A 16,663-nucleotide genomic window follows, 5' to 3' on the forward strand; every position below is an offset into this window, starting at 1 on the left:
CCGGGGCATGTGCACTGTGATGCCCATTGTGGGCACGGCATCGCAGTAGCTACTGTGCATGCGCCGGCCAACGGTGTGATACAGCGGCGAGGAGGCGGACCAGAGACACCCACAATGGGCATCGCAGTGTGCATGCCCCGGCCAAGCAATGGAGAGCGCAGGAGCGGGATCTTGCTGCAGAGAACTTGAGAAGGACACAAAGGAAGAGCGGGGCGGGTAGAGGAAGAGGCTGGGGCTGGGATATGACAAAAAGAGGCAGAACAGCCTGGGCACCAATGAGGTGAACGCCACCCCTGGGCACTAGCGAGCCCTAATTTACATATGAATAAAAGTCAGTTTTTGCCTTGGGGGAACTTCACAAGAAAACATCAAAGGTACCATTAGAATCATAGACTACTATGCTAGAGCGCTATGTAAGCGGTCTATAAGGTCAAAATCTGGTGACAGACTCCCTTTAAAGGGTGGTCACACCAAATATTGATTAGATTTAGATTTCTTCACTCATTTTGCATTTTGTTAATTGATTAAAAAAAAAGAACTATTACTTCTATTTTAAAGCATTTCTACTTTGCAGCATTCTCTCCAGACCTTTTGCACAGTACAATTTTGATGACTTCAGGGTAAGTCATCGATATCAGATCGGCGGGAACCGATCAGCTGTTTGAAGAGAACACAGCACTCGTGCAAGGATAGGTCATCAATATTACAAAATACTAATAGACAATCCCGTTAATTCTAGGACCTGGTTTCTGCAAGACCTTTTCTTCTTCACAATGTCCTGTTTGACGTTTGGGTTTACAGATTGCTTAAAGATGGCTGCTTTCTTCCAGAATCAGTGCCACAATTGCCCATAGGTTGAGTCTGGTATTGCAGCTCAATTCCACTGAAGTGAATGGAGCCGAGCTGTAATACCATACACAACCTGAAGATGGCAGTGGACTACTCTTGGAAAAAGGCAGCCATGTTATTCTAATGTTGGACTGCTAAAAATAAAATATCAAATCCATGTTCTGAGTATTCATGTAGTCTTTATTGATAGTATATGATTATGTTGTTTTTTTTTCACAGGATGCAAGATTAGTATTATAATAATCAATTATGTGATTATGCAATATCAGGCAGGTATCACACATAGCAGTTTTTGGAAAAATTACACTTTCTGTGCCAATTTTCAATTTATTTATATTTTTCCAGCAAAAAAAGCAGCATCTATACTGTATACCAGCTGTAAGGCTACGGGAAACTATGAAACACATCGCAAAAAAAAATGCTTTGTTTTTTTTTCTCACTTTTGTTGCTCTTTCTGTGGCTATTTTTCTTTTTTTCAAAATGCAGCATGCTCTGAGTATGTTTTTTTGTAAGCATTTTTTCCATAGACTTTTTTTTAAAAGAAAAAAAAAAAGCTTGAAAAAAATGCATGTACCGTAAAAATATATGACCAAAAAAATCCTGTAAAAATTCCCAAAATTCATAGGTTCTTCATTGTATTTTTACAAGCCCCATGAATTTGGCTTTAGCAAGTTTTTAACATTAAAAAAACGAAAACGCAATTTTTAGAGAAGGTGGTGCGAAAACCTGGGGAAAAAATCTAAGGGCTCCAGCAGGCTGTGTTTTTGAAAATAAGTAAGGCCTCTTGCACACAAATAATTTTTTTTTTAAATTACGTTCAGTTTTTTGCGTTACGTTTGCTATCCGTACGCGGAACCTTTCATTTTTAATGAGTCCGCAAATAAAACGGAAGTTACTCCGTATGCATTCCATTTCCGTATTTCTGTATTTCCGTTTCGTTCAAAGATAGAACATGTCCGTGACTCCATTCAAGTCAATGGTTTTGAAAAAAACGCATGTCATCCGTATCTATTCCGTTTTTGCAGAACCATCTATTGAAAATTTTATGGCCAGCCCAATTTTTCGATGTAATTACTGTATACAAATATTAAATGCTTCCGTTTGCGATCCGCAAAAAAATGGATCACAAACGGAAGCGCAACGGAAACAGAAACACTACTGAAAAATAGATCCGTGAAAAACGTCCTGCAAAACCATACGGTCGTGTGCAAGAGGCCTAAGAAAGACAAAAAATGACACCTAATGAACATCAGTGGTCACTGAATGGTAATGGACATTGTGTGTCCCGCAATGCGTATTTCCCATAAGCCTTCAGCTAACACCAGGAGATGGAATTTGTATTGCAAAAAAAAAAAGGCTGCAAAACGCTTCACAAAAAAGAAATGCAAAAGTGCAAAATGCGCGACTAAAAAACTACATGTGAAAGCAGGCTAAAGACATTTCTATACGGGTTAATCCATACAATTATTTTGCTGAACACCATTTGTAAAGCAATGAATGCAGTTATTTCCATTACAGCGATACAATGGCATATAATTATTCAATGTTCTCCAAGAAGTCCAAGTCTCAGGTTTTCCTGCATCATACCATAACACTTGTCTAAATGCAAATACCTTGTCTTGGGGGACATTAGTCACTGACTGAAGTAAGTTAATAATATTATAATTTCCATTAGGTCTGATGCATTTTGAAATACATGGGGAGTTCAGAGAATAAAATATGGCGCAACCAACCACAGGTTCTTTCCCCAGCAGCCTTCTAATCGGGGAATTATTCTCAGGGGTTAACAAGCGATATTCGGAATGGTCAGTATAGTGCTCATGTTCTAAGAATGAAGCGGCCACCATTCGATTTCCTTCATAAATCCCATAATTATTTACTTTCTGGTACAAGTCGTCAGCGTCTTCATTCTTTAGGGCTTCCCGTAAGACTTGATTCGTTAAACCTCTGTTGCATTCGTCTGCAGTGAACTTGACAAAGTAGGCATACTGATAATTAAAATCTCTGCAAGAAAACAAGAACAAACATGTCATATCAAGAAGTTACATTTAGTGTAGCAGAATTCACTACTCCCATGGAATCTCAGGACATCTTCCTAGTGGTAAGGAACCATTATTCGTGTAATACACACAGTTCCTGTCTAGAAAAACAACACAGTCTGAAACGCGTTGTTGTGTACAAAAAATGTTCCTTACAACTAAGATGTCTTGATATCCCATGGGAGCAGTGCTGCTAAAAAAAAAGGATCCTGTTTATTAAAATCATTTTGAAACAAAGTATCTCAACCCTAACCCAGCAAAGAGGAACAATAGGATAGGCTCAGCACTGTCAGCCCCTGATCCTAACCCAGCATTGAGGAACAATAGGATAGGCTCAGCACTGTCAGCCCCTGATCCTAACCCAGCAAAGAGGAACAATAGGATAGGCTCAGCACTGTCAGCCCCTGATCCTAACCCAGCAAAGAGGAACAATAGGATAGGCTCAGCGCTGTCAGCACCTGATCCTAACCCAACAAAGAGGAACAATAGGATAGGCTCAGCTCTGTCAGCCCCTGATACTAACCCAGCAAAGAGGAACAATAGGATAGGCTCAGCACTGTCAGCCCCTGATCCTAACCCAGCAAAGAGGAACAATGGGATAGGCTCAGCACTGTCAGCCCCTGATCCTAACCCAGCAAAGAGGGAACAATAGGATAGGCTCAGCACTGTCAGCCCCTGATCCTAACCCAGCAAAGAGGAACAATAGGATAGGCTCAGCACTGTCAGCCCCTGATCCTAACCCAGCAAAGAGGAACAATAGGATAGGCTCAGCACTGTCAGCCCCTGATCCTAACCCAGCAAAGAGGAACAATAGGATAGGCTCAGCGCTGTCAGCCCCTGATCCTAACCCAGCAAAGAGGAACAATAGGATAGGCTCAGCGCTGTCAGCCCCTGATCCTAACCCAGCAAAGAGGAACAATAGGATAGGCTCAGCACTGTCAGCCCCTGATCCTAACCCAGCAAAGAGGAACAATAGGATAGGCTCAGCACAGTCAGCCCCTGATCCTAACCCAGCAAAGAGGAACAATAGGATAGGCTCAGCGCTGTCAGCCCCTGATCCTAACTCAGCAAAGAGGAACAATAGGATAGGCTCAGCGCTGTCAGCCCCTGATCCTAACCCAGCAAAGAGGAACAATAGGATAGGCTCAGCACTGTCAGCCCCTGATCCTAACCCAGCAAAGAGGAACAATAGGATAGGCTCAGCGCTGTCAGCCCCTGATCCTAACCCAGCAAAGAGGAACAATAGGATAGGCTCAGCACTGTCAGCCCCTGATCCTAACCCAGCAAAGAGGAACAATAGGATAGGCTCAGCACTGTCAGCCCCTGATCCTAACCCAGCAAAGAGGAACAATAGGATAGGCTCAGCACTGTCAGCCCCTGATCCTAACCCAGCAAAGAGGAACAATAGGATAGGCTCAGCGCTGTCAGCCCCTGATCCTAACCCAGCAAAGAGGAACAATGGGATAGGCTCAGCACTGTCAGCCCCTGATCCTAACCCAGCAAAGAGGAACAATAGGATAGGCTCAGCACTGTCAGCCCCTGATCCTAACCCAGCAAAGAGGAACAATAGGATAGGCTCAGCGCTGTCAGCCCCTGATCCTAACCCAGCAAAGAGGAACAATAGGATAGGCTCAGCACTGTCAGCCCCTGATCCTAACCCAGCAAAGAGGAACAATAGGATAGGCTCAGCACTGTCAGCCCCTGATCCTAACCCAGCAAAGAGGAACAATAGGATAGGCTCAGCGCTGTCAGCCCCTGATCCTAACCCAGCAAAGAGGAACAATAGGATAGGCTCAGCACTGTCAGCCCCTGATCCTAACCCAGCAAAGAGGAACAATAGGATAGGCTCAGCACTGTCAGCCCCTGATCCTAACCCAGCAAAGAGGAACAATAGGATAGGCTCAGCGCTGTCAGCCCCTGATCCTAACCCAGCAAAGAGGAACAATAGGATAGGCTCAGCACTGTCAGCCCCTGATCCTAACCCAGCAAAGAGGAACAATAGGATAGGCTCAGCACTGTCAGCCCCTGATACTAACCCAGCAAAGAGGAACAATAGGATAGGCTCAGCGCTGTCAGCCCCTGATCCTAACTCAGCAAAGAGGAACAATAGGATAGGCTCAGCGCTGTCAGTCCCTGATCCTAACCCAGCAAAGAGGAACAATGGGGAAGGCTCCTTACTGACCACTGTACTAACCAGTGTTTTGCTTCCTATTGCACAACCATAATGGGCGAATTACCTTGTTCACTCCACCCAGTATTGGACTGGGGTGCCTATGGCCCACCAGTAAAATTCATAATGGTGGTCCAATGTACAGGTAAAAGCAAATCTTACCTGCTCACACAGACAGCAGCAAGATGCTACAAGATGATTGATTATGGAGGTCCTGCACTGACTTCAAGATTGGAGGTCGTTGGGGAAAGAGAATGCTGGTGGGTCTACCTCTATACCTAAAAGTAATCTCAGCCACCCTTTGCATCTACGTACTGTATAATTATAACAATAATAATAATAATAGTAATTTTCTAAATAATCTGCCCAGAGTTTTTTATATGAGCATAGATAGGTTGAGGTGCTGTACGCTGCACTCAGTCTGCTGTATCATGTGCCAGTTGTTCAGGGAGTGGGGGGCTAGGGAACCACCGTGCTCAGGGGCACAACAGGGGATTCACCTGTAGCCCTGAGGGCCAGTCCGAGCCCCGATTCACCTGTAGCCCCGAGGGGATTCACCTGTAGCCCCGAGGGCCAGTCATTATAAGTTGTGCATATGCAATAGAATATAGCAATTTCTAGAATATAAAGAAAATAGTAGATAGCCCGCCCCAGGATGGCGACTAATAGAAAATGCCTCCACTTAAGGGCAGACTTCTTGTTCCAGAATCTGTATCTAGAAATATCCATGAAAATTACCCAGCGGAATTAGGAATAACAGTTGTATTGTAAAGGCATCAGCTATTTCGAATACACAATATACCCAGGACAAACCAACATGGAGGTCCCTTTGTCTGTTGCCCCACTGGCCTACTTTCGCAGTTCGCAGTTCTCTGTTAGCCTACTGAGTGCAGGGCACAGTGCAGTGAATTTGTATGAGACGGCTTCCCTTTCATCCCCCCCCCCCCCATTACACTGTACATTTCTGTACAGTGCTTCAATGTGAGCATTGACTGTGAGTGAAGCAGGGGCCGATCTCCGCTACACTGGTGAGTTGGTGGCGCGGCATTGTTCTCCCTTAAAGAGGAACTTTCATCGGTCCAAACATTGTAAGCTAACTATCAGCCGTGTAGAGTGGTGCACAGGGTTCTTACTGCACTTTCTATTATTCCGGGGCTCAGCTCCGTTCTCCCGCTATGTCCCCTGGTATTTTCGCTTACTTGGTAACATTGGGAGGAGCCTGCCCTTTTTCTCCTAGGCATCTCCTTCTCACAGACTGTAGCGCTGTCCAATCGCAGCGCAGAGCTCACAGCCTGGGAGTTTTTTTTCCCCGGAATAATAGTAAGTGCATTGAGATCCCGGGGCGCCGCTCTACACAGCCTGAAAGTTATCTTACAATGTTTGGACAGATGAAAGGTCCTCTTTAACCCCAATCCTCCAGCTTGTGAGGGAGGGCCAGAGTGTCCACTACAGTACAAACAATTTGGTGTCAAGCACTCCTCTATTGGCCCACATAAATACCATACTTTCCGGACTATAAGATGCACTCCAGGTTTATACAGTACAAAATTATAAAACCTTCCCTGGTGGTATAATGAAGTGAAGAGGTCTAGATTAGTAACTTTAACACACAGCACCACTACATACACATTTTACAAACACATTCTGGCCCCTCCCACTCGTGACATCATTAAAAGTCCTTTAGATTCAAATGATTGTAGTTTTTATCTCCTTTCACTAACACCTTTCAGTATGGAGGTGGCTGTGTTCCTCTTCAAGTTCGCACACCGCCTACCTGCACTGATCATACAGATGGGTGTCAGGCAGGGAGAGAGAGAAGTGCGCAGAGGCACAGCTCTGCTGGATCATAAAAGGCTGTGGACACCTTGGGAGGCATTTTTTTATGATTGCAGGTTACTCATTTTTTGCTAAAAATATTTTTTTCAGTTGGCCTTTATTAAAAATACTGAGCTGTACTGTCACAAATGGTTAACTGTTTTTCTAGCTGTGTGGCTGGTACTTACACTTTGATCATCTAATAACCCTTCTCTCTAAACTACTGAGAGGCCATAAACACTTACTTAAGCCACATTCTTATCAGTAAGATAAGGACTGAGCTATGAGTGTTTAGGAGGTCAGAGAGAAGAGATAAGGAGTCCATCTGCTCCTGGTCTGACAGAAAAGACAGAAAATCCAGTAGAGCATCTCAGTTCTATACAGAAAAAAGGACTCCATATTTTTATTTTAAAAGACCAATTCAAAAAATACATATATTTTTAGCTCAAAATGAGTACAATGCAATAATAATAAAATAAAAAACGCTTTTCGATACTAGGCTTCGCTATTGCACAGTCTAGTATCAGAGAACAAGGAGTGTGCTGCTCTCAGCACGCTCCATGTTCTCCTCAGCAGCACAGGGGAGAAGGAGTCACTCTCTCTCTACCCCCTAATTCTGAGTGTGACATTTAGCCATTTTTTGGGGTTTGGCTGGTATAATTCTCTACTCTGCCAATATAAGACATAAAAATGTTGAGCCAGGAAGTGGAGGTTCGAGTGGAGGAGGAGGCGGGTGTGGCGGTGCAGGTGATGAGGCGGAGGAGGCAGCCAACATTTATATTTTTTTTTTTATAATATTTAATACATTTTTTTGTTTGTTTGTTTTTGGAGGCCCCAAAACATTGGGAAATGGCAAATAGAATACACAAAGTGTGCTGCAGTATAACAATGGCTAGGTGCACCCGGTATACGTCTTTACTCTTGCAATATAAGACTTAATAATTTTGAGCCAGGAGGCGGAGGTCCATGTAAAGGAGGAGGTAGCCAACCCTTTTTTTTATTTAATGGCACATTGCCTGAAGAACTGCTACACCAGGGAACTCCTTTAAGCTGTGTTTGGTGTGCTCAGTCCCTGGGCATATCAGGCATACTGGCAAGGGGCCGGCCGCTCTGCTTTTGCACCCTGCTCCCTGTTTTGCTGTGCGGCTGGCTCTGCATGACCCTTTCCTCTTCCTCAGAACTGCACTCCTCACTGGCATGACATAGAGTCCATGTGGGGTCTAGGACCTCATCATCCTCCCCATCTTCTTCCACCCACTCCTCACCCCTGCCCTCCTTGTCGGTCTGCACACTGCAGAAAGCCACAGCAGTTGACACCTGTGTTTCTGTCACCACCAGCTCTGTGAGAAGGTCTGTTAGACGTTCTTCGCTACCTCACTTTGTCATCTCCTTTCCATCTCCCAGCTGTCATCTATTTGCACTTATTGTCTCCCTTTATATTCCCTCCCATACTGCCTCCCTTTGCGGTTTATACTTCTTCCTGGATGAGTTGTTCACTGCTGGATGCTCCTTCTCCTGATTCCTCAGATAAGTCTGTTTCCTTTATTTGTGTTTACTTGCTGGCTTGATTGTAGGTGACCCTGACTCCGTCCGTATTAAGTGCAGGGAGCCGATGGTTATGTCCCCTCACTATTATAGGGTTTTTAGGTGTCAGATAGTATAAGGTACGTGGACATGAAATCGTCTACCATAAAGATCTTTGCATGGGCATAGCAGTCAGGGAGAGCTCTAGGGGTTTTATAGGGCTCACCCATATGCTCCTTAGTTTGGGATCAAGCCAGTCGGATGTTTATTTATAAGTTCCAGCTTTCTGCAACACCATCCGTGACATTATAAACCGCCACAACCGTCTTAAGCATGGATCCGGTTTCAGCCTTGATTGACCGCATGCAAGGTCTTTCACTGGAGGCGGCAGATCTCCGTAAAACGGTGTCTCAGTTTCAGGTGACCAGTTCTGCTTGCGTTTATGAAGTTTGTTCCGAGCCTAAGATCTCTCTTCCGGATACGTTCTCCGGGGGTAGTGAAAATTTTGTTCGCTTTAGAGAGGCTTGCAAACTCCATTTTTGCCTACTTCCCCATTCCTCTGGTGATGAGGAGCAGAGGGTGGGGATCATCATCTCGCTGCTCAGGGATAACGCTCAGTCTTGGGCCTTTTCGCTGCCGGTCAGAGCGCGGCCCCTCCGATCGGTGGATGAATTTTCATAGCCCTGGGGCAGATATATAATGACCCGGATCGTATTGCTCTGGCTGAATCTAAACTGCGTCTTTTATGCCAGGGTAAACAGTCCGCAGAGATATATTGTTCAGAATTTCGGAGATGGGCAGCTAATACTGGTTGAAATGATGCTGCATTTTGCCATGGTCTTTCGGAAAGATTGAAAGATGCATTTGCTTTTCATAAGAGACCAGCCTCGTTAGAATCCTCCATGTCTCTAGCTGTTCGTATTGACAGGCGTCTTAGAGAGAGAGAAGAGACTGCTCCTTCCTGTCATATTCAGTCCAAGGACAGTGGGGCTGTCTCATTCACTGCGCAGGTGTCTCAGTCTCTCTCAATCCCCTCTGAGGAGGAGGCCATGCAGCTGGGTTTGCTTGCCTCTGATAGTAGAGGATTCAGCTCTCAGAAGAGGGTTTGTTTATGTTGTGGGGGTATAAATCATTTGGCTAATGTTTGCCCCTCCAGGAGATTTATGGAGTTTTCTAAGGGTAATAAAACAAAAAGAAAAAAACCCTCTAAAAACTTTCCATTTGCTACTATTGGCAAGGTTGATGCGGAAATTGAAGGTTTGCCATTTACTTGTAGTTCCGTTTTTCTCCTACCTGCCTGGGTGGCGCTAGACAGCAAGAACATTGAGAGATTTTTGTAGAGCAGCTGTCAATCTCATTGATAATCAATTTGCAATAACGCATGGTTTCCAGGTATGCACTTTAGACAAGGATATACCTGTTTTTGCTATTGATTCCGCTCCACTTTCTCAAAGATCGTTAAAGGGCATAGTTCACAATATCCGTTTGACTGTGGGTGACGCTCATGTTGAGGATATGTCATGTTTCGTTTTAAGCGGATTACCTACTCCTCTAGTGTTGGGGCTACCCTGGCTCACTAAACATAACCCCACCATTGATTGGCAAGCAAGGCAAATAAATGGTTGGAGTGAGTTTTGCAGAGAGAATTGCCTCACTGCGTCTCTTTCAGAGGTTTCTACCAAGACTGTGCCATCTTTTCTCTCTGAATTTTCGGATGTGTTTTCCGAGAGTGCTGTCCAGGAGTTGCCCCCGCACGGGGAGTACGACTGCCCTATTAATCTCATCCCAGGCGCCAAACTGCCAAAATCACTTTTATACAATCTCTCCCAACCTGAAAGAGTCGCTATGCGTACTTATATCTCTGAGAGTCTGAGAAAGGGACACATCCGACCCTCGAAGTCACCTTTTGCCGCTGTTTTTTTTTTTGTTAAGAAAAAAGATGGTTCTTTAAGACCTTGTCTGGATTTCAGGGAGCTGAACCGTATCACGATTCATTACCCATATCCGCTTCCTCTGATCCCGTACCTGTTTAACCAGATTGTTGGGGCTAAGGTTTTTTCTAAGTTGGATTTAAGAGGGGCATACAACCTAGTCAGGGTCAGGGAAGGGGACGAATGGAAGACGGCCTTCAATACCCCTGAGGGTCATTTCAAGAATTTGGTTATGCCCTTTGGTTTGATGAATGCTCCGGCCGTCTTCCAACATTTTGTGAACAACATTTTTCATCATTTAATGGGGAAATTTGTACTGGTGTATCTGGATGACATTTAGATTTTTTCTCCTAATTTCAAGACTCATCGAGACCACCTACGTCAGGTCTTGCTGATTCTGCAGGATAATAAACTGTATATTAAACTGGAAAAATGTGTGTTTGCGGCTCCGGAGATTAAATTTCTTGGTTTTCTTCTCTCCGCTTCTGGTTTTTCGCATGGACCCTGAGAAGGTCAGCGCTGTGCTTGATTGGGAGCTTCCTGAGAATCAGAAGGCGCTGATGCGGTTTTTGGGTTTTGCCAATTATTACAGAATGTTCCTTTTGAATTATTCCTCTGTTGTTAAGCCACTCACTGATATGACTAAAAAGGGGGTAGATTTTTCCTCCTGGTCAGTAGATGCGCCTAAGGCCTTTTCTAGTATCAAAGAGAGTTTTGCTTCCGCTCCCATTTTGGTACAACCTGATGTCTCTCTACCTTTTATTGTTGAGGTGGACGCTTCTGGGGTGGGGGTGGGTGCGGTCTTATCTCAGAGTCCCTCTCCTGCCAAATGGCGACCGTGTGCCTTTTTCTCAAGGAAACTCTCCTCTGCAGAGAGAAATTACGATTTGGGAGATAGGGAGTTGTTGGCCATCAAATTAGCTTTTAAGGAATGGCGCCATTGGTTAGAGGGAGCCAGACACCCTATTACCGTGTTTACAGACCATAAGAATCTGGCCTACTTGGAATGGCCAAGCGTCTGAACCCGAGACAGGCCAGATGGTCTTTGTTCTTTTCTAGATTAAATTTTGTTGTTACGTTCCGCCCTGGGGTTAAAAATGTGAAGGCGGATGCCCTGTCACGTTGTTTTCCGGGAGGGGGGAACTTTGAAGACCCGGGTCCCATTTTGGCTGAAGGGGTGGTCGTCTCTGCTCTTTATCCTGATTTGTAGTCAGAGGTTCAGGCAGCCCAGGCAGAGGTTCCTGATCTTTGTCCCCCTGGGAGGTTGTTTGTGCCTCTCGCTTTACGACACAAGGTTTTTAAGGAGCACCACGATACTGTCCTTGCTGGGCACCCGGGGAGCAGAGCCACAGTGGATCTCATTGCTCGGAGATTCTGGTGGCCGGCTCTTCGTAAGACGGTTGAGGGTTTTGTGGCAGCCTGCGAGACCTGCGCTCGTGCCAAGGTCCCTCATTCACGGCCATCGGGTTCTCTCCTCCCGTTACCCATTCCTTCCCGTCCTTGGACGCATCTGTCCATGGACTTCATGATGGACCTGCCTCGTTCCTCGGGGAAGACTGTAATTCTGGTAGTAGTGGACCGTTTTAGCAAAATGGCGCATTTCATTCCCTTTCCTGGGTTACCCAATGCTAAGACGCTGGCGCAAGCCTTTGTTGATCACATTGTTAAATTGCATGGCATTCCTTCAGACATCGTTTCTGATAGGGGCACGCAATTTGTTTCCAGATTCTGGAAGGCCTTCTGTTCTCGCTTGGGGGTTCGGTTGTCGTTCTCTTCTGCTTTTCACCTGCAGTCGAATGGTCAGACCGAACGCGTCAATCAGAATCTGGAGACATATCTGCGCTGTTTTGTGGCGCGAATCAGGAGGATTGGTGTTCTTTTTTGTCCCTTGCTGAGTTTGCTTTAAATAACCGTTGCCAGGAGTCTTCTGATAAGTCACCATTTTTTGGTGCATATGGGTTTCATCCGCAGTTTGGGACATTCTCTGGAGAGGGGTCTTCTGGTTTACCTGATGAGGAGAGATTTTCCTCGTCTTTGTCATTTATTTGGCAAAAGATTCAGGGTAATCTGAAGAGGATGAGTGAGAGATATAAGCGTGTGGCGGATAAGAGACGTGTGCCTGGTCCGGACCTTAATGTGGGGGATCTGGTGTGGTTGTCTACAAAGAATATCAAACTGAAGGTTCCCTCCTGGAAGTTGGGTCCTAGGTTTATTGGGCCTTACAAGATCTTGTCCGTCATCAATCCCGTTGCCTTCCGTCTTGATCTTCTTGGAAGATCCATAATGTTTTTCACAGATCCCTATTAAAACCTTATGTCCAACCCACGGTACCCTCTTCTTTGCCTCCTCCTCTGATTGTTGTTGATGGTAATCTTAAATTTCTGGTCTCTAGGATTGTGGATTCTTGCATTATCCGCAGTTCTCTCCAGTACCTCGTTCATTGAGAGGGTTATGGTACTGAGGAGAGGATGTGGGTCCCAGTGGCGGACATTAAGGCCACTCGTCTCATCAGGGCTTTCCATAGGTCTCATCCTGAGAAGGTGGGCTCTGAGTGTCCGGAGTCCACCTGTAGAGGGAGGGGTACTGTCACCGCCAGCTCTGTGAGAAGGTCTGTTAGACGTTCTTCGCTACCTCTTGCATGAAGTTCTTTGTTTTGGTTTGACTTTGTCATCTCATTTCCTTCTGCTGTCATCTATTTGCACTGATTGTCTCCCTATATATTCCCTCCCATACTGCCTCACTTTGCGGTTTATACTTCTTCCTGGATGAGTTGTTCACTGCTGGATGCTCCTTCTCCTGATTCCTCAGATAAGTCTGTTTCCTTTATTTGTGTTTACTTGCTGGCTTGATTGTAGGTGACCCTGACTCCGTCCGTATTAAGTGCAGGGAGCCGGTGGTCGTGTCCCCTCACTATTATAGGGTTTTCATAGTATAAGGTACGTGGACATGAAATCGTCTAACATAAAGAACTTTGCATGGGCATAGCAGTCAGGGAGAGCTCTAGGGGTTTTATAGGGCTCACCCATATGCTCCTTAGTTTGGGATCAAGCCAGTCGGATGTTTATTTATAAGTTCCAGCTTTCTGCAACACCATCTGTGACAGTTTCATCATTGTTATCAGAGACATGCTGTGGTGTTTCTCACATATCCTCATTCTCAAACATAAGTGGTTGAGCATCAGTGCACTCAATCTTTTCCACTTCTGGGGCAGGGCTAGTTGGATGGTCCACGGAAACCCCGCCAGCAGAGTCAGCAAAAGACATAAGTGACTGCTGCATGCCTTGGGGCTCAGAGTGCTTGGGTTTTGTGCAAGGGTTTGAGGTGGAAGACAGATGCCTATGGGCCGCCTGTGCCTACTCTGCGCTTTCAGCAGTGGACCAGGTGGAAGACAATGTGAAGGAACTGGAGGCCCTGTCAGCCACCCAATCTACTACCGCCTCTACTTGTTCTGGCCTCACCATTCATAGAGCGGTATTCAGGCCTACAAAATGACGCAGAACGTCCTGTTGCCTGCGCGCACCAGAGGAAGGTGTTTCATTTGTTAGTGTAGCTGGCACAGATCAATAACGTCCTCTCCCTGCAGCAGAAGCTCCAGTAGCACCACGGCCAAGTCCACGTCTCTTATATGAAGCTCTCCTCATTTTTTTTCAGTCATCCAACAAATTGGCTGACAGACGAACAATTGTATTCCTGTGTCATGGGTGCAAATGAAGTGTTTTGCACCCCAAAAAATGGCTGCAGTGGTAGCTGGAGAGTAAAGGTGCTGGAATGCCGCGGCAGAGTTGAGGTAAGTATGATTCCCTCTGCAGGTCTAGACATGCTGGTAAGGTCCCCTAGAAAGACCCCTGAGGGTGAACACACCCTTACAGGTCCTAATTATGGACATCCGTATTGAGCATTATTGGGGCATTGAGATGATAATTACAGATTCCTGTAATCAGGACCATCCAATTGACAGCCGCATACAACCTAATGGCGGATATTTTTTTTTTTTTACCTGAATGTGTGTTTTTATCTATTTTTTGTGCAACATTGAGAGCTTTGTTACCAAATTCACATCATTCCTATAACTGAGCACTATTGCTGGCCACCAGACTCCTAAAAAAGTAAGCCAAATAGATTTCTTATTCTTTCAAAAAGGTTAAAATCTATGCATTAGCAATAGGAAGGAGCCACCCCACAGAAGTGAATGGGAGGGCTTCTTGTAATTACACCTGCTTACCTCTTCGATGTCAACAGTGAGCAGGTAAACAATGAAGAGAAGGCAGTGCTTGCATGAACACAGCCTTCTTTCTAACCCGTGAAGGATGTCCGTGACTTAAGGATCAGGAGGTGCACCCGCCCGATCCGCAACAGGAGTCCAGCAGTCACTGATAGGCAGACCCCTGCTGCATGTGCCAGCATCGGTGAAATCACCGATCACGGCGCATTAACTCAGCGCTGACCGCGGCACATGCGATGTCATTGCGGGTATTGGAAGGCAGCCCGATGCCTTCCTTAGGCATCGTGACTGCCTTCTGGGAGAGCCTGTGAGATCCAGCCCCCTGGATCTCAAAGGCAGGAAGGCTGTAAGTGTATTACACTGGTAATACACTTACAGCCAATGCATCAAAGTACAGAAGTTTTGTGATGCATTGTAAAGGGGGTCAGACCCCCAAAAGTTGAAGTCCCAGAGTGGGACAAAAAATAAAGAAAAAATGTAAAAAAAAATGAAAAAAATTAAGTTTTACAAAAAAAATAAAAAGTTTCAAGTAAAAAAAAAGCGTCCTTTTCCCAAAATAAAGTTCCCAAGCGATCAAAAAGGTGTATGTCACGCAAAATAGAACCAATCTAACCGTGACCACATCCTGCAAAAATGATACCCTAACTAAGACAATCGCCCAAAATATTTTTAAAAATATGGCTCTCAGACTATGGAGACACTAAAACATGATTTTTTTTAATTTAAAAAATGCTGTTATTGTGTAAAACTTAAGTATGTAAATTAAAGTATACATATTAGGTATCTCCACATCCATAACAACCTGCTCTATAAAAATATCACATAACCTAACCCCTCAGATGAACACCGTAAAAAAAAAAAAGTGTCAAAAAAGCCATTTTTTGTCACCATACACCACAAAAAGTGTAATAGCAAGTGATCAAAAAGTCATATGCAACCCAAAATAGTGCCAATCAAACCGTCATCTCATCCCGCAAAAATGTTACCTTACCTAAGACAATCGCCCAAAAACTGAAATAACTATGGCTCCCAGAATATGGAGACACTAAAACATCTTTTTATTTTGTTTCAAAAATGATATCATTGTGTAAATACATACATACGTACATAAATAAAAAAAAGTAGACATATTAGGTATCGCCACATCCGTAAGAACCTACTCTATAAAAATATAACATGAACTAACCCCTCAGATGAACACCGTCAAATTTTTTAATTAAAACGGTGTAAAAAAAGCCATTGTTTGTCACCTTACATCACAAAAAGTGCAATAGTAAGCGATTAAAAAGTCATATACACCCTAAAATAGTGCCAATAAAACCGTCATCTCATCCCGAAAAAAATTACCCCTTACACAAGACAGTTGCCCAAAAAATAAAAAAACTACGGCTTTCAGAATGTGGAGACACAAAAAAATCATTAAAAAAAAATGCTTTATTATGTAAAACTGAAACAAACAACCCAAAAAGTAGTCATATTTGGTATTGTCGCATCTGTAACAACATGCTCTATAAAAATACCACATGATCCAACATTTCAGATAAACTTTGTAAATAACAAAAAAATGAAACAGCAAAACAGCAATTTTATGTTACCTTGCCTCACAAAAAGTGTAATATAGAGCAACCAAAAATCATATGTACCCTAAAATAGTACCAACAAAACTGCCACCTTATCCTGTCGTTTCCAAAATGGGGTCACTTTTTTGGAGTTTCTACTCTAGGGGTGAATCAGGGGGACTTCAAATGGGACATAGGGTAAAAAAAAACAGTCCATTAAAATCTGCCTCACAAAAACCATATGGCATTCCTTTCCTTTATCAAAGCCGTGTGCCCGTACAGCAGTTTATAACCACATATGGGGTGTTTCTGTAAACTACAGAATCAGGGCCATTATTTTTAGTTTTGTTTGGCTTATAACCCTTGCTTTGTAACTGGAAAAAATGGATTAAAATGGAAAATCTGCCAAAAAAGTGAAATTTTGAAATGTTATCTCTATTTTCCATTAATTCTTGTGGAACACCTAAAGGGTTAACAATGTTTGTAAAATCAGTTTTGTATAAATTGAGGGGTGTATTTTCTAAAATGGGGTCATTTTTTTAAAGTTTCTACTC

The 16,663-nt window shown here is 44.2% G+C and overlaps 1 protein-coding gene across 2 annotated transcripts in view; it reads right to left on the reverse strand.

The window, feature by feature from the left end:
- Window positions 1–1,960: 1,960 nt before the first annotated feature.
- LOC120997105 overlaps window positions 1,961–16,663 on the reverse strand; it is a 31,764-nt gene continuing 17,061 nt past the window's right edge. For both annotated transcript variants that reach the window (XM_040427041.1, XM_040427042.1), the window contains exon 3: window positions 1,961–2,853. In XM_040427041.1, the coding sequence (XP_040282975.1) occupies window positions 2,301–2,853 (553 nt within the window). In that variant the 3' untranslated portion in view covers window positions 1,961–2,300. The remainder of the gene's footprint in view (window positions 2,854–16,663) is intronic.

The sequence above is a fragment of the Bufo bufo genome, chromosome 4, assembly GCF_905171765.1.
Source record: "Bufo bufo chromosome 4, aBufBuf1.1, whole genome shotgun sequence".
In the NCBI taxonomy this organism is placed as follows: Eukaryota; Metazoa; Chordata; class Amphibia; order Anura; family Bufonidae; genus Bufo; species Bufo bufo.